The 20,197-nt window shown below is 39.4% G+C and overlaps 5 protein-coding genes across 6 annotated transcripts; all 5 read right to left on the bottom strand.

The window, feature by feature from the left end:
- Positions 1-2,220: 2,220 nt before the first annotated feature.
- Positions 2,221-4,106, bottom strand: LOC135609236 (phytosulfokine receptor 1-like). The gene has a single exon (XM_065102341.1). The coding sequence runs from the start codon at positions 4,040-4,042 to the stop codon at positions 2,249-2,251; it is 1,794 nt and encodes a 597-aa protein (XP_064958413.1). The 5' UTR covers positions 4,043-4,106; the 3' UTR covers positions 2,221-2,248.
- Positions 4,107-7,926: 3,820 nt separating this feature from the next.
- Positions 7,927-10,910, bottom strand: LOC135608809 (phytosulfokine receptor 1-like). Its single transcript, XM_065101852.1, has 2 exons — positions 9,128-10,910; positions 7,927-8,039 (listed from the first exon to the last, which is right to left on the bottom strand). Exons 1-2 carry the CDS (start codon positions 10,884-10,886, stop codon positions 7,927-7,929), a joined length of 1,872 nt encoding a protein of 623 aa, XP_064957924.1. The 5' UTR covers positions 10,887-10,910.
- Positions 10,911-11,797: 887 nt separating this feature from the next.
- LOC103983425 (SKP1-like protein 1A) lies at positions 11,798-12,425 on the bottom strand. The gene is made up of 2 exons (XM_009400639.2): positions 12,075-12,425; positions 11,798-11,980 (listed from the first exon to the last, which is right to left on the bottom strand). The coding sequence occupies exons 1-2, from the start codon at positions 12,423-12,425 to the stop codon at positions 11,798-11,800; spliced, it is 534 nt and encodes a 177-aa protein (XP_009398914.1).
- Positions 12,426-15,106: 2,681 nt separating this feature from the next.
- LOC135608808 (SKP1-like protein 1A) lies at positions 15,107-15,670 on the bottom strand. The gene has a single exon (XM_065101851.1). The coding sequence runs from the start codon at positions 15,668-15,670 to the stop codon at positions 15,107-15,109; it is 564 nt and encodes a 187-aa protein (XP_064957923.1).
- A 1,162-nt stretch (positions 15,671-16,832) lies between these two features.
- On the bottom strand, positions 16,833-20,197 carry LOC103983427 (protein kinase STUNTED-like). Of its 2 annotated transcripts, XM_065106287.1 has the most exons (12): positions 20,050-20,197; positions 19,522-19,804; positions 19,356-19,441; positions 19,170-19,288; positions 18,963-19,078; positions 18,516-18,881; positions 18,181-18,429; positions 17,919-18,082; positions 17,766-17,845; positions 17,526-17,673; positions 17,258-17,407; positions 16,833-17,179 (listed from the first exon to the last, which is right to left on the bottom strand). In XM_065106287.1, exons 2-12 carry the CDS (start codon positions 19,685-19,687, stop codon positions 16,928-16,930), a joined length of 1,896 nt encoding a protein of 631 aa, XP_064962359.1. In that variant the 5' UTR covers positions 19,688-19,804; positions 20,050-20,197; the 3' UTR covers positions 16,833-16,927. The 2 variants fall into 2 exon arrangements, with proteins under 2 accessions (XP_064962359.1, XP_064962360.1); XM_065106288.1 differs by lacking the exon at positions 20,050-20,197 and having other exon boundaries at positions 19,170-19,278; positions 19,522-19,560.

Here is a 20,197-nt window from a genome sequence, read left to right as displayed (position 1 = left end):
CTATATCGTAAGTGAGAAGTGACAAGTGCAATACGTCCTGGAAACCCCCTACTATATCGGCTGTCCAATTGTCCGCTGCTATGTAAGCTTTAGCTCGTGTTTCATCCCTCTTCCCTACTCTTAGAAATCACTGTCCAAAAACCACTACTACTACAAAGAAAGAAAAAGCCAATTGTCTGCGCCCAGGGTGTGTTCGGAAAGCGAAATAGCGATCAAAGAGAGGTGTCGGTGTCAGGTTAGTGTTCATAAGCCCATATTTGTTTATCTAAAACAGAAGCCTATAAGATAGACAGACTGTCGGGCAGATAGAAAGAAGCAAACCGAGGAGTAGGAACAAAAGAAGTTGTTGTTCGATTGTCAGGAGAGGAAGAGATATCCGGAGTAGGAGAAGAATAAAGATCATCAGCCGAAGCCGAAGAGAGTGCCCAAGTAGCTAGCGGTGTCAAAGTAGGCGGTAAGCGGTTCAGCAAGCTACGTTCGAGTGTTGTTTACTAGAGAATCAGCGGTCGGTGTTGGCGCAAGGAGAGTCAGCTCTTTTGGTGCTTCTTCAAGTCGAGTTCGAAAGTCAACTGCAAGCTTAGAAGCGGGACAGGGAAGTGGAGGATAAATAGCAGTTTCAGAATGAATCGTTGCCCTAACGGGAAGGGTCAGTTGAATTAACAGTTTACGAAAATAGAGAAATGATTCAATTCCCATTAGATAGAGTTATTAGCGAATCGAAAGCTCTTGTAGCACTACTCACTAACAGAAGATAAGTCTGTAACCAAAGAGAGATAGGTAGCTTTAAGATCCCAAAGTCAAATCGGTTTATCAGTGAGTGAGGGTTCCGCTTAGGCTCTTTGTCGGTCAGTTCGTGTTCCAGTTATAGTTTCATCTCCAGTTTCCAGTGCTGTTGGGGGTGAATCAAGTTCTGTTCTTGATTGGCTTGATTGACCTTAACCTGATTGACAGGTTTCCCTTTCCTTGTGTAGTAGTCCAAGTTGCACATTCCATAATAGAGTAACTTCATCACTTATTACTCCAAGTTGCACCTGTTGGGGGTGAATCAAGTTCTGTCTTGTCCTTGCTTGCTCTCGCCCCGTTGCTCGTTGATTATGAGATGCACATTCTAGAGTAAGCTAACATCACTGCTACATTGCTTTCATTTCCTTTAGCGCACCCCGAGTTACTTATTGCCGCCGACATCGAGCTGTCAATGGCAACCCATCCAATAATTATGACTAGCATACTTCTGTCATGGTTTCACCCATGTTGGCTTGCTTGGAGCATGGAGGAATAGATTCAGAGTTCGAACATAATACATCACAGATTAATTTAATAATAATATTAACTAAATATTAAAATAATAATTTAAAAGATGAATATATTTAATCACATAAATAGATTTAAAATTTCTTTTATGATATAGTTTATTTTAATTCAAAATATATGACTTTGATATCAATTATAAATATAAAAATATAATCATATTTTTATTATAAGAAAAAAATTTAATACTAAGAACTAAGATCAAATGACTATATATCGAAGTTTAAACGTGTTTATCTTTCAATATAATTCAAAAAAACTTTATATGATTTGTATGCACATCATCGTCAGATTCAAAAGTTACAGTAATATCGATATGTAAAGAAAACTAGATTCATCTTTTTTTCTATTTTTATCTTTTCATAATATTACTATAAGTAATAGAATCGGGAATAAAGAAAAATTAGAAAAGATATGTAACTTTTCTTCTATATATTGTCATGTTACTTATTGAGTCTATGAGGACTTATCTATTTATATACGAGAGCAAATGATTAAAATAATAATGATCAAAATAAATAATTATGAAAGTACTCTCATCACAGTTAACTTTTAGAGAGTCTTATCATAATTAAATTTTTTTATTGATTGATAATAATAATTAAAATTTAATTAAATTTATAATATATCATATCAAATTAAATAAGATTGTACAATCAAACGGTGTTATATCTTTTATCTGACACACCGTTAAGCCTTATGAATCTGATTGATCGACCACAGACAAAAAAATTAATACAATAGAGAAAAGAAGATTTATACGGGGAGAAGGAATGTACAAAAAAAGAAGGATGTTATGCTGTCATTCAATCATACATTATTTACAGTATACCAAAATAAATTATGCAAAATTACAGTTAATTTCATTTAGTTGATATATATATATATATATATATATATATATCCGGTAGACTACTTAATCCTTGGATCTCTCAGGTAATCATAATTGCCAGCAACACATCAAAACGTAAACGATAAACACAAAACCTGATGCCATTCCAATGGAAAATGGCAACCAAATGAAAGCAATTTTATCTTCATCGACATCACCTTCCTTCGGATACGTTGCCTTCACAGGTTCGCAGAAAGGCAACGAATCACTGTAGAGACCTGGATTTCCTTCGAAGCTAGAACAGGGGAAGGTCGAGAACTGACCTCCTATTGGAATTAGTCCTCGTAAGTGATTGAAAGCTACACTGAAAAAGGAAAGAAAAGAAAGCCCGGTGAGGGAGGATGGAATGCTCCCTGACAGATTGTTGAAAGACAAATCCAACCTCTCCAAATTGACCATGCTTGACAGTTCTTCTGGAATGGAACCTGACAAGTTGTTCCGACTTAGATCCAGTTGATGAAGATACCTCAGATTTCCAAACTCCTTCAAAATTGATCCATTCAATCTGTTATAACTCAAATTCACTGCTGGTGGAAAGTCTGTATAATGTTTATACTTCAGTCCGTCGAGAATCTGTTGATTGCTGCTAATTCCATAGAACGGGAATTCAATGGAAGAATCATCGCCATCATGCGGAGGAATCCCTGACATAAGGCTCTTTAGCTCTGCCAAGGAAGCAGGGATCTCCCCGTCGAGCGAGTTATTTGCCAAGTCCAACAAAAAGAGATGATCAAACCTTCCAAACCATGACGGTATTTCTCCGGTCAAACGGTTCCATGGTAAACCCAGAACTCTCAACTCTTCGCAATTCCTCAGCCATGAGGGGATACGACCAGTCAAAGCACAATAACCGATGTTCATGGCACGCAATCTTTGGAATCCCCGGATTCCGGTCGTCGGCATTTCCTCACCTTGGAAGTTCGAGGCAAGACCAAGAACCCTCAGGTTATGGCACCCCTGAAGAACTCCTAAAGCCTGCGAGATATTGGAGAGGCTATTGACATTCAGATTCAAGAAGGAGAGGGACCGAAGTCTGCAGAGCTTCTCTGGGACCTGTCCGCTAAGGTTGTTTCGAGACAGATTCAAGATCTTCAATGCCTTGCAAGAAGAGAGAGCCTCGGGGATGAGCCCCTGCAACCTATTCCATCCGAGGTTGAGGGTGGTAAGACGATCGAATCGTCGAAAGTCGAGGTCGATGCGACCGCCAAGAGAATTGTTAAATAAATCAAGCACCGTAAGCATCGAACAGGAGGACAGCGAAGTTGGCAGTCGGCCGACAAATCCATTAGATTTGGCGGAGAGGACCTCGAGCTTTCGCAGGTCGTGAAACACATCGGGAATGTTCCCGGTAAATCCGTTGCTGGAGACAACCAAACGGGACAGGTTCGAGAGGTTGCCTATACCCGGTGGCAGCTCTCCCGACAAGTGGTTGTTGCTGAGGTCGAGCACCTCCAAGAGCTTCAAGCGGAGCAGCTCCGGCGGGATGGAGCCTCGGAAGGAGTTGCTTGAGAGGTTGAGGAAGGTCAGCTTGTCCAAACCAGCCAGGGATGGTGAGAGGACGCCTTCGAGGCCCTTCCCCGACAAATCGAGACCGGCGACTCTTACGGCGCTAAGCGAGAACAGAGCACAGCGGACACCGGGCCAACCGCAGCAGCGGGTGGAGTTAGCAGCAGGCCAGTCGCGGATTCCTCTGTCGAGGCTGCGTGCGAAAGCATCGAGTGCTCTGAGATCACTAGGGCTACAACTCTGATCATGGACGTTCGTTGCGCCAGTCTCCAAGTAGAAGAGGAACAGTAACAGTAAGAGGATACAATTACAAGGATACGTCGCAGAAGCCCTCATGTTTGGTTGCTCGTGCCTTCGGGGTTTGCGCTGAGAGATGGGGAAGTCTCCGCTATACACCACCAATCGCTGAGGGAGGTTTAGAAGATAAAACGCAAACTGTCATTTCTTGGAGACTAGTCTGAGTAACGAATGCTGATGATGAAGTCGGGAGGGCGTGTTAGCTACGTTTTGAATTTGTCCAACACAATTAATTTGTCCACCCATGTATATATATATATATATATATATATACAATAAATTATTAATTTATCATTTCTCTTCTTGTTGTGACTAAGAGTATTATATATGTATGTATATATGTATATACAATAAATTATTAATTTATCATTTCTCTTCTTGTTGTGACTAAGAGTACTTTCTGACCAAAATAACAACTAAATATGGCAAAAGTACAATGCACAAAACTGATTTGATCTAGCAAATATCATAAGTTTTTAATTTATAATTTTCTTAAAATTTAATAAATAATCTAAATGGACAAATCAGTTTTATTCAATTGAATATCTCAAAATTGAGTCAAAATTTAGTTGTCTAGATTAGACCCAATAGTTAAATCAATTAAAATAATCAAAATTAGGTTTAATCAAAAATCTAATTTAGAAATAGGTTGATTAAAAATTAGGCTAAGATTGGGCTATAAGTAAAATTTGATTAATACAAGTCAAATTGGTCAATTTTATAATTGAGAATATTAAAAAATATTTGATTTCTCAAAACTATAATTTTATTAGAACATATATCGAAAATATATAATTTCTAAATTGTAGAATTGTCCACAAACATTGAAATTAAAAAAAATTAGAAGAAGAAAATAATCTTTTAATGTGTGAGAAAACTCTAATCCATTTTTGTTCGTTCTGTCGCAGCTTACGTGCGGGATACAATTGCGATGGTGCAAGGTTGTCCATCGCTTGTGCGCCTCTTATTAGTCACAAGTTCTTATTAGTTGCGCATGTGTCTGCAGTTGACAAGCGACCCATATAGTCGCTGCGTAGTCATTGGGTGACCCTAGCCTCCAATGTCCCGTTGGTGTCAGTCATAGATATAGGAAAATCTAGGGGCGACATCATATACATAGGGGAAAAATAGAAAACAAAAACCTTAAATTTTTCAATAATGTGTTCATCGTCATACGAAGATTGATACACAAAAATCTGTGAAACTTAAAACCACGTGTGAGATAGTGTTTTGCCTAGGAAGATCGTATATTCCTAAAACCCTACAGATCTATATGAGTGGATGAAGGAGGTTATATTAGGATCAAGAGCACTAAGAGGAGGGGTGTGAATTAGTGCAATGGAAAACTTTCGACGATTTAAAATAATGTTCGTATGATAAAAACGATTTCAGTATGAAAGGCGATTCAAAAATTACTTTAACTTAAGATAAAGCGAAGTGCAGTTAAAGCAAACTGAGATTTAGAGTGGTTCGGTCAATCTTGACCTATATCCACTTTTGGCTTCCTCCTCCAATGAGATCCCCAACGTCCACTATAGGCCTTCCTTCAATAGGCGAAAACCAACCACCCTTTTACAGTTTCACTCCTTTTGACAGGCTTAGGAGACAACCCCTATAGATTTTTCACTCATCTCTTGAATGATCAAAACTTGAAAGAAAAGAGGGAGAAAAACTTTTGGCCTTTACAATACTTTTGAGCTCTAAAAATTACAGAGTAAGATCAAGATTTCGGTGATCTTTCATGCATGAAAGGGTGGGGTATATATAGGCCCCAAACAAGTTTGAATTTAGAGCTCAAAACTGTCATCTTCCGGATTTCCGAGGTCTGGCGGTACCACTGCCATTACTGGCAGAGCTTGGAGACCGAGCTCAGGTGGTACCACCACCTGACAGGGGCGGTACCACCACTCAGCCTTGCTCGGAGACTTAGCCTTTGGGCGGTGCCACTACCCAGCCTCGCTCGGAGACTGAGCCAAGGTGGTACCATCGCTTGACAGGGGCGGTTCCACCACCCAGCTTTCCTGGGAGACTGAGCTCATGGGCGATGCCACCGTCGGCCATGAATTCTGGGTCCGAATGGGCTGATCCATTCGGCCCAATTTGGGTCTGTCAATGGCCCAATTGTCCCAAGATTAAGTTAATGAGATCACCTCCCATTTCTAACTTAATCATCATGCTAACTACGATATTTTTAAGACATTTACTGCAACTTGCTCTAGTGTATCAATCGCTTCTTCCGGCGAGCTTCTGACGAACATCCGACGAACCCTCGGCGATGCTCCAACGGACTTCCGGTAAACTCTTGGACTTACGACGATCCACTTGGCGAGTTCCGATGAGCTTCTTTGGCAAGCTCCTGGACTTCTCGGATTTGTTCTTGCAGAACCTCCGACGACTATCTGAACGTCCGTCGAACTCTCGAACGTCCAACGTGATCATAGTCTTAACTTCGACGCAACTCCTACTATATGTCTTACTTTTATCGTAGTTAATCCTGCATACTTATCTCAACATATGGATTAGATAACAAATAACAATTGACTTCATCATCAAAATCCGATATTCAATAGGTTAAATGCCATCTTTTCTAACGGTGATCCACACAGCATGACTACGACGATGCTCCTCGAATCGCTGCCCAAATCTTCACACTTGCTATCTAAGGAGGAGAACGAGAGAGGAGAATAGGAGATGGAAACTAAGAAAACTCTAGCTTATGAGCCTTTAGTTTCCTCCTATTTATAGAGATTTATTGTCAACTTAACCCTAATAAATTCTGCCATATTGGGTATTGGATCTCCATCTAACTATCCAAGCCTATTATATTAGTATATCTCTATCCAATAATCTCTTATTAGATCTTATTGGATCTCATCCATAGGATCCAATAATTTAGGGGCCTATTGGATATCCAATAACATATGGGTTTTAGCGGATATCTTATATCCAAACCTCTACTCGTCGTAACACTTATCATATATGTGTGACTCTTTAAGCCCAATATCGAGCTGGTCATGAGTCATATATGTCAGAACTCCTTTGGCTTAGTGAATTATTATCTCCATAATAATTCACTCGACTCATCGACTACGGATATACTGAGCCACTATGCTGTAGTTCCCAGACGATACAAGGGAATTCAATTCTTTGGACATATTTGTCATCAGTTACCGTGTATCTATAATTCCTTATCAATTTAATACCCTAGAGACCGTATATCGAACATTTTACTGTGAGGCTCATACAGTTTCTACTTGAGTCTCGCTCTAATTGGATTCTCCCGGAGAACTCTTTATCTCTTAATCTGAATGACTCTAGCCAGAGATTTATCTGAGCAATAATACATGAGATATTCCTCTTATGACACCGAGATTGATGATCTTTTATGTACACTCAATAGCTTTTGTAAAGTTGGTTGTCACTCTCGATGATCGATTGTGTTAGATCTGGAACTTTCAGACATATAAGTATGATATCAAAGAGTGAATTATTTATACATGACATCCATGGTATCTTAAGTCTAAGGACTAGATATATCACTGGAACTATGAAATCATTGTCTAACAATAAGGTATCATTAATCGTCTAGCATTCCATGAGCAGATCAATCAATGAACTCATTCTCTAATGGGTAGCTGCACTGTATCTCTAGTATCCCCACATGAGTAGTTATGAGATCAATCGTCTCCATCATAAGTACGGGTATACAGTACATCAGTCTGTATGGTTATCTCGATATCCTTATTGAGTAACCTATAAATAGGATTATTTAGGTCTCTGTTTAAAGGTGATCTCATCACCATAAGATTCCATGGACATTATATATATATATATATATATATATATATATATATATATATATATATATAATATGAAATGATAAAATATTAAATAATATAATAAGTAAAAAAATACGTATTATGTCAAGCAACAGCATTAATCGCTCGTGCTGTTATGCTGCACTTAGTGGCGCCACTATGTGTGTTGTGCCAACAACTAAGGTAGGTTGTCACAGCAATAACTGTCACCTGGGTTGCTGCACATAAGCAATCATCATTGCATGAAACAATGTTACCATTTGTGTAGCTATAGCTCATGACATTAAGCTACCGATGGCAACCCATCGAAGAAATAAGGGTAACATACAGTCATGGTTTCACTGTGTTACATCGCCGGTAAATAGGCAAGAAGTATAGAGGAATAGATTCAGAAATCAGACATAATACATCATGTATTAATTCAATAATAATATTAATTAGAGATTAAAATAATGATTTAAAAGATGAATAGATTTAATCACATAAATAGATCTAAAATTCCTTTATGATCTAGTTTATTTTAATTTTAAAACATGTGGCTCTAATACTAATTGTAAGTATAAAATTATAATCATACTTTTATTATACAAAAAAAAATTATTGATAAGAACTAAGATTAAATAACTATATCTCGAAGTTTAGATATGTATATCTTTTGATGTTATTCAGAAAATTTTTATATGATTTGCAACTTGTATTAACGTCCAATTTGTAAAAAAAACTAGACTTGCAATTTTCTTTATTCCTATTACTAATATAAGTAATAGAATAAAGACTAAGGAAAAATAAGAGAAGATTTATAATTTTTCTTCTGTATTTTATCACATATACGTAGGAGGTCTTATTTATTTATAAACGATAACAAAATTTTACGATAAATAATTATGAGAGTACTCTCATCACGATTAACTTCTAGGGAATCTTAACTCATAATTAATTTTTTTAATTGATAGAAAATAATAATTAAATTTATAATATATCTTATCAAATTAAATAAGATTATATAATCTGACAGTATTATATTTTTTTCTAACGCACTATTAAGCCATACGAATCCACCGATTGATCGACCACACAAAAATCAATACTGTAAAGAAAAGGAGATTTATGAGGAGAAGGAACGTACCAGAGAGAAGGATGTAATGCTATCATTGAATCATATAATATTTACAGTATACTAAAATATATTACAGTTAATTTCATTTAGGTTAAGAGTACACATCTCTATCTGGCAGGAACTATATATATATATATATATATAGTTCCTGCCAGCAACACATCAAAACGTAAACGATAAACACAAAGCCTGATGCCATTCCAATGGCAAATGGCAACCCCATGAAAGCAATTTTATCTTCATCGACATCACCTTCCTTCGGATACGTTTCCTTCACAGGTTCGCAGAAATGCAACGAATCACTGTAGAGACCTGGATTTCCTTCGAAGCTAGAACAGGGGAAGGTCGAGAACTGACCTCCAATTGGAATTAGTCCTCGTATGTGATTGAAAGCTACACTGAAAAAGGAAAGAAAAGAAAGCCCGGTGAGGGAGGATGGAATGCTCCCTGACAAATTGTTGAAAGACAAATCCAATCTCTCCAAATTGACCATGCTTGACAGTTCTTCTGGAATGGAACCTGACAAATTGTTCCGACTTAGATCCAGCCGATGAAGGTACCTCAGATTTCCAAACTCCTTCAAAATTGATCCATTCAATCTGTTATTACTCAAAATCACTGCTGGTGGAAAGTCTGTATAATGTTTATACATCTGTTGATTCTCAAGTGGCTCAAGAATCTGCTGATTGCTGCTCCATCCAAAGAACGGGAATTCAATGGAAAAGTCAACGCCATCCTGCGGAGGAATCTCTGACGTAAGGCTCTTTAGCTGTGCCAAGGAAACAGGGATCTCCCCGTAGAGCGAGTTATTTGCCAAGTCCAACAAAAAGAGATGATCAAACCTTCCAAACCATGACGGTATTTCTCCGGTCAAACGGTTCCATGGTAAACCCAGAACTCTCAACTCTTCGCAATTCCTCAGCCATGTGGGGATACGACCAGTCAAAGCACAATAACCGATGCTCATGGCACGCACTCTTTGGAATCCCCGGATTCCGGTCGTCGGCATTTCCTCACCTTGGAAGTTCGAGGCAAGACCAAGAACCCTCAGGTTATGGCACCCCTGAAGAACTCCTAAAGCCTGCGAGAGATTGGAGAGGCTATTGGAATCCAGATTCAAGGAGGAGAGGGACCGAAGTCTGCAGAGCTTCTCTGGGACCTGTCCGCTAAGGTTGTTTCGAGACAGATTCAAGATCTTCAATGCCTTGCAAGAAGAGAGAGCCTGGGGGATGAGCCCCTGCAACCTATTCCATCCGAGGTTGAGGGTGGTAAGACGATCGAGTCGTCGAAAGTCGAGGTCGACGCGACCGCCAAGCGAATTGTTCCATAAATCAAGCACGGTAAGCATCGAGCAGGAGGACAGCGAAGTTGGCAGTCGGCCGACAAATCTATTAGATTTGGCGGAGAGGACCTCGAGCTTTCGCAGGTCGTGAAACACATCAGGAATGTTCCCGGTAAATCCGTTGCTGGAGACAACCAAACGGGACAGGTTCGAGAGGTTGCCTATACCCGGTGGCAACTCTCCCGACAAGTGGTTGTTGCTGAGGTCGAGCACCTCCAAGAGCTTCAAGCGGAGCAGCTCCGGCGGTATGGAGCCTCGGAAGGAGTTGCTTGAGAGGTTGAGGAAGGTCAGCTTGTCCAAACCAGCCAGGGATGGTGAGAGGACGCCTTCGAGGCCCTTCCCCGACAGATCGAGACCGACGACTCTTACGGCGCTAAGCGAGAAGAGAGCACAGCGGACCCCGGGCCAACCGCAGCAGCGGGTGGAGTTAGCAGCAGGCCAGTCGCGGATTCCTCTGTCGAGGCTGCGTGCGAAAGCATAGAGTGCTCTGAGATCACTAGGGCTACAGCTCTGATCATGGACGTTCGTTGCGCCAGTCTCCAAGTAAAAGAGGAAAAGTAGCGGCAAGAGGATACAGTTACAAGGATACGTCGGAGAAGCCCTCATCTTTGGTTGCTCGTGCCTTGGGGGTTTGCGCTGAGAGATGGGGAAGTCTCCGTTATACACCACCAATCTCTGAGGGAGGTTTAGAAGGTAAAACACAAACTGTCCATTTCTTAGAGACTAGTCTGAGTAACGAATGCTGATGATGAAATCGGGAGAGAGCGGTAGCAACGTTTTGAATTTGTCCAACTCAATTAATTCGGGTCAGAACACGTGAGCAAGCATCAACGAACTATTTCTTTCACCTGTCGCTTTTTTTTTGAGAATTCACCCATGAATAAGAAATCTCTTCCATTATGTTGCAGTGTTTTCATTGGGTCAAAGAGGCTTTGAATTCCAAACCTCGACTTTCAAAAAAAGTATGCAGGAGTTTAGTTTACGCGACCCAAAAGAAGTCTACGTGACTACGGCAACCCTTATTTTTTAGATTAGAATCAATAATAGAAAGTATAAATCAATAACATTCACTTCCATGATCCATGATTTGATATATACAAATACATGACTTTGATTTCTAAGGACCCAAACCAATTTTTGGCTATTCTTCCTTCCCACTTGAATGCTTGTATTCCAATAGATTATATTGTTGGCCAGATTAATATGTGTATATATATATATAATAATAATTATTATTAATTTACCATTTCTATTCTAGTTGTGACTAAGAATTCCTCAAGACCAAAATAACAACTAAAAAAGGCACAAGTATAATGCACAAAAAATACTTGACAATTCCAAAAATAAATAAATAAATAAATAAACCGATTTGATCTAAACAAATATCATAATTTTAAATCAGGACAACACTGGTTCATCTTGTGACCACCTTGTAATGACAAGTACTTGTGGGTCATACATAAAATATATAGTCAAACCAGTGAACTACAAGACAATGTTATAGAGCGAGTGATCAACTATATCCCTTCATCAAAAACCCATGAATACTCTTTTCTGAACTCAGCCTCTTCCTCGGGGGTGAAATCATTCTGTATATTAAAGGTAGTGCGGATCTGCTCGGGTGATTTCCCCCTTATTAGGTCTGCAGCCTTCTTAACACCTAAATCCAGCAAGCCTTTGATGCTCAAGTAGTCGGATGCCTGCAGGTTCACCAATGTGTCATCCATCAATCTCAATCTCTCCTCTATATACCTGCAACACTATATTCTTATAAGAAACAAGGCAGACACTTACGATCAATAGGAAGTAGAGGGTGTCTGTATCGACGTCCTTGATGAAGTCATTGTTCCATGCCTTGATCTCCTCATCAACGTCCACGAGCTCCTCGTTACCTTCCGCGATCTCCTTGCCAGCATCCGAACTCCGCTTTTTGGAGGCGAATTCCAAATGCTTCTTCATGTACTCGACGACTTTTGCCAGGATATTCCCACGGATGTTGGCCACAGGAATTACGTCCTCAGTATCGCAGTCATCGGAAACAAACTTGATCATCTCCGAGATCGCGCATGCTTCCTTCTCCACCTGGAACTCCTGACCATCCATGCTCTTCAACGTGATCATCTTCTTCCCCTCTTCAGAAGCCATGTTGATATACGTTCGATGGACACCACCTTATCTAAGATGAAGAGCTAAATCAGACACCCCACACAATGACTTGATATATATATATTGTTAATTGTTTTGTTTAATATACTCTTGATGGCTAAATCAATCTTAATGCATTTTTCTGCGGCAAACAAATTATATCATATTCAACACAAGTTTATACAAGAAATAATCATGTAGCATGTAAAACTAATCACAAATAAACGCTTAACCTTTCTCATTATACAGCATGCTATGTTCCACAAGATGAGATTCCCTATGAAGTCATAAAATACAATAATGCATCATCTCTTTCTAATGTGAGTGTGTGTAAGAATGATGTGTGAAACATCCGAAATCATATCTCTGTGCAAGCATCTCGTCCTTGATTGTAGAAGATCTAAGATTGATAATACGAACTAAAGAAAAGGATCGGAAAAGTACCTCTTAGAGCCAAGGAACACTACACGACGTCAAGATCGTACAATGCCTCTAGAATGATGAGATAAGACGATATTGCTTGCTCTATATATTGAGGTGGTGGGACAACTTTGCTTTATCGATTTTTTGGACTCTCCTTTCATAGTATCCTAATTCGGCTCATGGTAATGATTGTAGTTGCACTAATCAGTCAGTAGTATTAGGGAGTATGTGGGTGTTGGGTACATGACAGTCTGAATCCAAAATGAAGTGGAAGCAAGTTATAAATTCAATCCAATTAATCAAGAAAAATCACATAAGGCATCATACAAAACCCATATTTGTTTGGCATATTTAAAAGAAATCATATAAAAAATAAAAAGAAAAATCATATGAGGCATGAAGGATTATTTCTTTGCATATTTGTTGGTGATTGTTTCCTAATAATCTTGACTGTGAATTGATTATAATTAGTCTATTATATATAACCCATTAACCATATATTAGTTTTTTTTTACTTTTATTGTTAATATGATGTCCATATACTCTTTACTTATTGTGATTTTATTATAATTTGTAAGTTATTGTTATAGGATTTACTATATATAATTTCTATTAGTCGTACATATACATTTTTCTTCTTGATATTATTGATTATGAATTAATTGAAATTAGCCTCTTATTATTGGATCCACTATATATTGTCCACTAACTATATATATATATCTTACTTGTATTGTTAATTGAGACATGTACAAAGGCTTGTAATCATATGAATAGTAATTTTCATATTTCATAGAAACATTTGATGGTATGGGAACCATAAATACTCCCATGAGTTTCTCTCTCTCTCTCTCTCTCTCTCTCTCTCTCTCTCTCTCTATTATTTATTCCCTTTTTCATATTTATCCTTATAATAGCGGACAATACGCTTCTTGTTTCGATCCCTTCCATTAGTTAGATCACTTTGATTTTTCTGAAAGCTACGTTCTTAGTCATTTCTCAAACACAACTCTAAAAATAAAGCTTCTTGGAAGGCATAATTTGATTCTTTTTTTAATAATATGTTTTGATATATTAATAAATACACATATCGGATAGGTTAAGATAAACTACTATTTCATGCAATTATCATTGCCTCTAAGAGAGAGAGATATATTAAAGTTGGCAAAGTCTTATGCCAGCATAATATAATAGGATGCAAATGAATATTTCATATTAAACGAAATATAGATGAAACTTTAAATCAATAGTACTATTGGTTATTTCCTTAGCTATTAATCATGGCTAAAAATTCTACTAATGTAATGCCGATAATTATTTTCTTCATTACCGGTAAAAAAAAAACAAGTTTTTATAGAGCAATCAACTTAATCAAACACCCTAAACATGATATAATAAGTTAAATAGTTTCTCATATCATTTGAATGTATTAATTATAAATTTGATTTATCCTCATTTATTCATAGTTCTAAAAGATATTTTCAGGGTAAAAGATATGAGTCCTTAGTTCCGATACTCCTCAATCAATATGGAACCAAATGATCTTATCAACTATCTTGATAATCTTAATCATATTCTAGATGTTAAGTTAATTTCACCATCAAAATAATATTTTTTTTCCATAGATCAAAATAATATTTTACTACTAACGATGCAAAGAAGTTAACACTCTTATGTTTACTATAATATCATTTGCTTTAATTTCTTGATTTTGAAGAACAAGAACTATCTGGTTATGATACACTTGAAGAATTCTTGATCTATCTCATGAATAATCTATCTCAAATTCTTCCTTCTTTCCTTTCATGAATAATCTATCTCAGAATTCACAGTAAAGTAGAAGAAAACAAAATACTATTACACTTGGATAAGAAATCTGTGAATTCCAAAGCTTCAATAACAAATATATACAGGAGGTTAATTTTTGTTCTCTAAGCCTTGCCTAATTCGAAAGGTTAGGATCCGTAAAAGAAAGTATAAATCAATAATATCCGTTTCCATCCATAAATAAGCCTATCCAAATTCTTAGATTCCATACTTTCAATGTATAAACCATATTTATCAATCCCAATAATATTAAACTAATCATTTAAAATTTTCAAAATTAAAATTTATCAATCGTAACCTTTTGGTTTCGAATAAAAAAAATATATGAATTAAAATAAAAATAACTATGCTTCATCTTTTAACTATACACCATAAACTAGCAGATTAAAAGCAATTTAGTAGTAGAGTCATCAACCAAAAGCATGCATCTCTCAACTAAACGCCCACCGGTTGGCTTTTCCGATCTCCGCCTCTTCTTCTTTGGTGAAATCACTCTTTATATTGAAGATCTCACGGATGTCCTCTACTCTTTTCCCTCTCATTAGTTCTGCGGTTGTCTTCACACACAAATCCAACAGGTCTTGGATGATCAAATAATTGGATGCCTGGCAGAAGAAGACCAACAATGTATCAAGCAACACAATGTTCGAGGAAAAGAAACCACCATAATCGATATGAAACAAGGCGCAGGGACCCACTTTCAGTAGGTCGTGGAGGGTGTTCGTGTCGACCTTCATGAACTCATCGTCCCATGCCTTGAGCTCGTCGTCATCAGGCCCTTTGGAGGTGGATTCTGTGTGCTTCTTCAAGTACTCGATGACTTTTTTCAGGGTCTCGCCATTGACGTTGGGTAGAGTAACTTCTCTCTCCGTGCCGCAGTCGTCGAAGACGAACATGAGTATCTCACACATCATGCATGCTTCCATCTCCAACCTGAACTCCTGGCCGTCCGAGCTCCTCGGTGTGATCATCTTCTTGCCATCCTCGGAAGCCATGTCACTCTATCCATTCATAGCACCCAAAATCATAATATATTCAACACATAAATCTCCATATACGAATTCTGCATGCTATAATATATATTGGTATCATTTAACATGTAAATCTAATCATGATTACAGAAAATAACCAGAATAATTAGCTAGTCGTCGCCTATTAATTTGGCCCCAATAACTCCTAATTTTGTTAGCTATTTAATTCTATTACTTGTGAATAACGAGCAATTAATTCTCTGCCAAATAAAAATATATAGAAAGTGTCAAGCATCAGTTGTCTGTGTCTCAATGAGGCCCAATCCACAGAGAAATTAGACTTGCACCGAACCGGATTTTAATCTTGGCTAGACCGGTTCGCAAGAACCCGAACCGCCATAAACAAAACCATTCGGAAGCGAATTGGTCAATTGGTCGAATCGAACCGATGGGTCAATTAAAAAAATAATTAATATAAATATCCTCTTAAATAAAAAATGATAAAAATAAATTAAAAATATTCAATTAATCTTTCATCTAATCATAAAATTGGATCGCTATTATGTAACCTAATCGATTCACGAAGGTTATCCAAAAATTAATCGAGTCAATCTATTCATTCTAAATTTTCTACGCGTGCGATATAATGGTTGAATCCGACTGGTTATGATCACCATGGTAGAGAGGATATAACATCACTGATGAACCTGCAGCTGCAGAAACATGGATCACCAGCTCTTGATGGCAGAAATTTTGTTGGTATCACACCCTCGGAATACAGACTGATATGAAAATTAAAGAGTATTAGGGAACTACTGATTGTAGAGAATGACCGGCGGCGGCTTTACACAGAAGGGGTGGCGATCAACAATAATACCTTTAGGATGAGACGTACCTCGAGTAGGACCGGCACAATATCGAGGGCGCAACGCTGCAACCACAGTTGGGACGGCACAGATAGGGGAGGAGAGTACGGGAGACCTCTCTCTATAATATAGAGATGGTGGTCGTCGTTTTAGCAGATCCTATAGTCCGACACATGCGACTTTTAATGCGATGGGATGTCTTCTCCGATGCCGATTAGGAATTCTTAATGGATGGGAGTCTTCTTTTATGGTGTCCTAATCCCACTGATATTTCGACTCTTGTTAATGAATCTCTCGTTCTATATTGTTTCTCCAATCCGAAAACTGCCACCATTCTTAATGGCTTTGGCACTGTGCAGTCAATTTCATAAACCACTCGAATACAAATTGAAAGAAAGTAAAATGAAAGAGTTGGCTAATCAAAGCTTGAGGAACGGCTCCACCGATCTCTCAGGTACTCTTCCAGAGAACCAAGGTTGCTCTGGTCAAAGCTGCTGAGTGATGCATCATCTTCATCAACATCAAGCAATGCCATGCCGATATGCGACCCGACGCTCGAAGATGGAAAAGCTTCATCATCTTGGCAATCCAACCTGTTCGAGGTAGCATCGATGTGGCAGCCTATCCATGCCTCGATTTCCTCTTCCCCTTGCAGAAGGCTCAGTATCTGTCACGAGACACCATGAGGATGAACACAGGGAGTGGAATTGGGATAGTCAAACGGAAGTATGTGGCTTGTACTTGCCTCCCTCATCCGAGGTCGAAGGCACGCTCTCCTCGTGGTGCAAAGAGATGCAGCTAAAGCGATTCTTCTCATTTGGACCTCATCATAGTTCTCCTTTACATTGGGATCCAACAGTTCCATGAAATCCCCTCTCTCTAGTATCGGTGTCGCCTACGAACAGAATGATCGATCGGGATCAGCAGAACATTTCAGAGTTGCATGATCAGTGCGAAATAAGCTTTTCCTTCTCGCGTTAGAATGGAAAACACGCGTAGGAGAAGGTGCATACCCACATCACCAAGCTTTCTTGGCCTTTAGGGTTGTCGTCACTGATTGGTCTTCTTCCTGTTAACAGCTCAAGCAGAACGACACCGAAAGCAAAGACATCGATCTTGTCGCTGACCTTCCCATACATGAAGTACTCTGGAGCAAGGTATCTGTCGATGGATTCATATCATCATTTACCGCTTTCGATGAGATAAATCACTGCTACTCTGCATGAATTTAACATGGAGAATCGGATACTTACCCAAACGTCCCGACGACATCGTCGTGTGTCAGGCAGGTTGAAGTTGTCGGTGCCCAGATAGCTAAGCCAAAATCAGATAACTGTTACATGGATGAGGCTGTGTCAAAGCTGGTGCTGAAATAGAAGGGTTCATCAATGGTTAATGGATGCTACCTGAGGCTCGAATTCATCAGTGAGCAGAATGTTGGAGGACTTCACATCTCTGTGAATTACCACTGGGTTGGAACAGCCATTGTGCAGGTAGCTGAGAGCCTCAGCAACCCCAGTTGCCACCTTATATCTCAGGTCCCAAGGGAGTGCAGAATTAGCATCCTTTCCTGTAAGCCAAGCACCAAACAACTATGTGATTGAAGTCAACCTTTGACGACGAATGAGAGACTGGTCTGTGTAGATTAAATGAATATCTGTATCTCACCATGGAGGTTTTCCTCTAAACTTCCGGTGGGGAAGTAATTGTAAACCGAAAGAAGAGTGTTGTCCTCAACACAGATGCCGATCAGTGGAACGATGAGCTTATGATCCAGCTTAGTGATGATGTTAAACTCCGAAAGGAAATCCCTTGATGCTTCTTCGGAAAGCTTCGACGATTTTATGGCTACATGCCGGCCATTTGGAAGGCATCCGCTGTAGACTCGGCTGCTCCCTCCGTTCCCGATCACATTTCCTGTTACAGAATTGGAATTGATCGTCAAGAGGAGGATTATATGACCAAGTCTGTGAAGATGCAGTGCATATCGTTTCGGAAGGAACCTGAACAGAACTGATTGGTTGAACTACGAAGTTCATCGTATTGAAACCATCTGCAATTGGAGTTGGTGTGGCCGAGGATGGTCTTCAGCTCCTGAATTAGATCCAGCTGCAGCGTGGTGAATGACAGAGATCTATTCGGAAGGTTCATGACCCATTGGACGACAGACATCTTCCTTGAAACTTCTTCCCTCGATGCTTCCAGGTGCTTTGGTACTCCTCTCCCCAGCAAGGGCCAGCCCAGCCTTGCTTCTGCCGTCTTCTTCTGCGCTAGGACTGTGGTTCCGACATCTGCCGTCTTCGTAGAACTTGGGCTAATTGCTTTGTGTTTTATGACGGTGCTTGGATGCAAGGTTCTTGGTTCTTCTCCTGAATTCAATGAAAGAAATCGATTCGAGGATCAATTTTTGTTGTCATATACTATAGGAAGTTTGCATGACAAAACAATACCTTGAGATGGTTTAGCGACTTCCCTTTCGAAGACGATCTTTCCGTCTTGTATTGCAATTACAGCAGTGGTTGGAGGGAGCTTCTTGGCACAATACTTAGCTAGTGAAGCTGATCCCCTGAACAAAGAAGGAAAGGGGAATAGATCAGGTTTGTGAAGGCGGCTGGATTGCAATCCAATTGGAACAGGAAGCAGATGCTAAAACCTACACCAAAGCGCAGTGCTGGTTTACTCCGACCACAACTTTCATGGCATCACAGAGCTTGGCTTCCTTCACCATGACCTTACGAATCGAGTTCCCCCTTGACACCCGACCCACTAAAACAACCTAGAAGCTAAAAATCAGGATAATTGTTTCCCCGAATGCATCAGTAGGCAAGCAAAAGATGACTCACTTGCTTAAGCTCACAGAAGCCATCGTATGCTGCGAGATACCCATCCAACTGCCTGATCAGAGAAAGGGTGGTGGTGTTCTTGAGGTCTGAAACAAGAGTTGCTTCATGAATCAGGAGATTATGCTCAAGTAGATAACAGGGGAGTTCACGGTTGTCGAGATAGTACCTGAATCGCGGCAGACATGGACGGCCATGACACGGTCGCCTTGCTCTGCTACTCTGCTCATAGCCCAGTTGAGCAACTCCTTGCCATTGGCATCCATCTGCAGCCCCACCAGTACGCATCTTTCTTTGCCCTTCCCCTGATCGAAGGCTCCCTTCTCCACCATCATGCTTGGTTTCCTGTATCGCCACTGTCCTAATTGCTCGATTAAGTTGATCACTGGAATTCGTCCCCTCAACCAGCATATATTTCTTGTGTGCCAATAAGAATTAAAAGTTTCATGAACCTAAAAGAGAAGAGAGTTCCTAAAGCTCAGGTTTCAGAACAGAGCGACTTGGAAATCCAACAAGTAAACCTATTTAGCAGTTGCATGCAAACTCTTAAAAGAAAAAGGTAGATGACGATTCTCTCCCAACCACAGAAAGCAAAACAGAGGAGGGATCACAACAAAGAGAAGGCACCCGACGGTCCCACGTATTAAGCAGAGAAGGTGGAAGGAAGAACACTACCCACCATCCCTCCTAAACCTACCTAAATCTTGTTCATTTGTCGCACTCCTGCAGGGCCATTATTTTAAATTGGATTTGCCGCCAGAGATATCGATCTAGTAACAGCCCAACCACTCCATCACAATCCCACACTCAAATCCATCCCAAGAAGCTTAATAAAGGGAGAGCCA

The sequence above is a fragment of the Musa acuminata genome, chromosome BXJ2-4 (assembly GCF_036884655.1).
Source record: "Musa acuminata AAA Group cultivar baxijiao chromosome BXJ2-4, Cavendish_Baxijiao_AAA, whole genome shotgun sequence".
Taxonomy (NCBI): Eukaryota; Viridiplantae; Streptophyta; class Magnoliopsida; order Zingiberales; family Musaceae; genus Musa; species Musa acuminata.
This window is presented reverse-complemented; position numbering and strand designations above follow the sequence as displayed.

Bases quoted from the DNA above. Each gene is read 5' to 3' on its own strand.
- LOC103983427 (XM_065106287.1), bottom strand. From the start codon at position 19,687: ATGATGGTGGAGAAGGGAGCCTTCGATCAGGGGAAGGGCAAAGAAAGA. The intron at 19,079-19,169 runs GTAGGTTTTAGC...TTCTTTGTTCAG, and splicing joins AACCAGCACTGCGCTTTGGT to GGGATCAGCTTCACTAGCTA. The intron at 17,674-17,765 runs GTAAGTATCCGA...ATCCATCGACAG, and splicing joins GATGTCGTCGGGACGTTTGG to ATACCTTGCTCCAGAGTACT.
- LOC135608808 (XM_065101851.1), bottom strand. From the start codon at position 15,670: ATGGCTTCCGAGGATGGCAAGAAGATGATCACACCGAGGAGCTCGGAC.
- LOC103983425 (XM_009400639.2), bottom strand. From the start codon at position 12,425: ATGGCTTCTGAAGAGGGGAAGAAGATGATCACGTTGAAGAGCATGGAT. The intron at 11,981-12,074 runs GTAAGTGTCTGC...GTGAACCTGCAG, and splicing joins CCCTCTACTTCCTATTGATC to GCATCCGACTACTTGAGCAT.
- LOC135609236 (XM_065102341.1), bottom strand. From the start codon at position 4,042: ATGAGGGCTTCTGCGACGTATCCTTGTAATTGTATCCTCTTACTGTTA.
- LOC135608809 (XM_065101852.1), bottom strand. From the start codon at position 10,886: ATGAGGGCTTCTCCGACGTATCCTTGTAACTGTATCCTCTTGCCGCTA. The intron at 8,040-9,127 runs GCTTTGTGTTTA...GCTTATGTGCAG, and splicing joins TGCCATTGGAATGGCATCAG to CAACCCAGGTGACAGTTATT.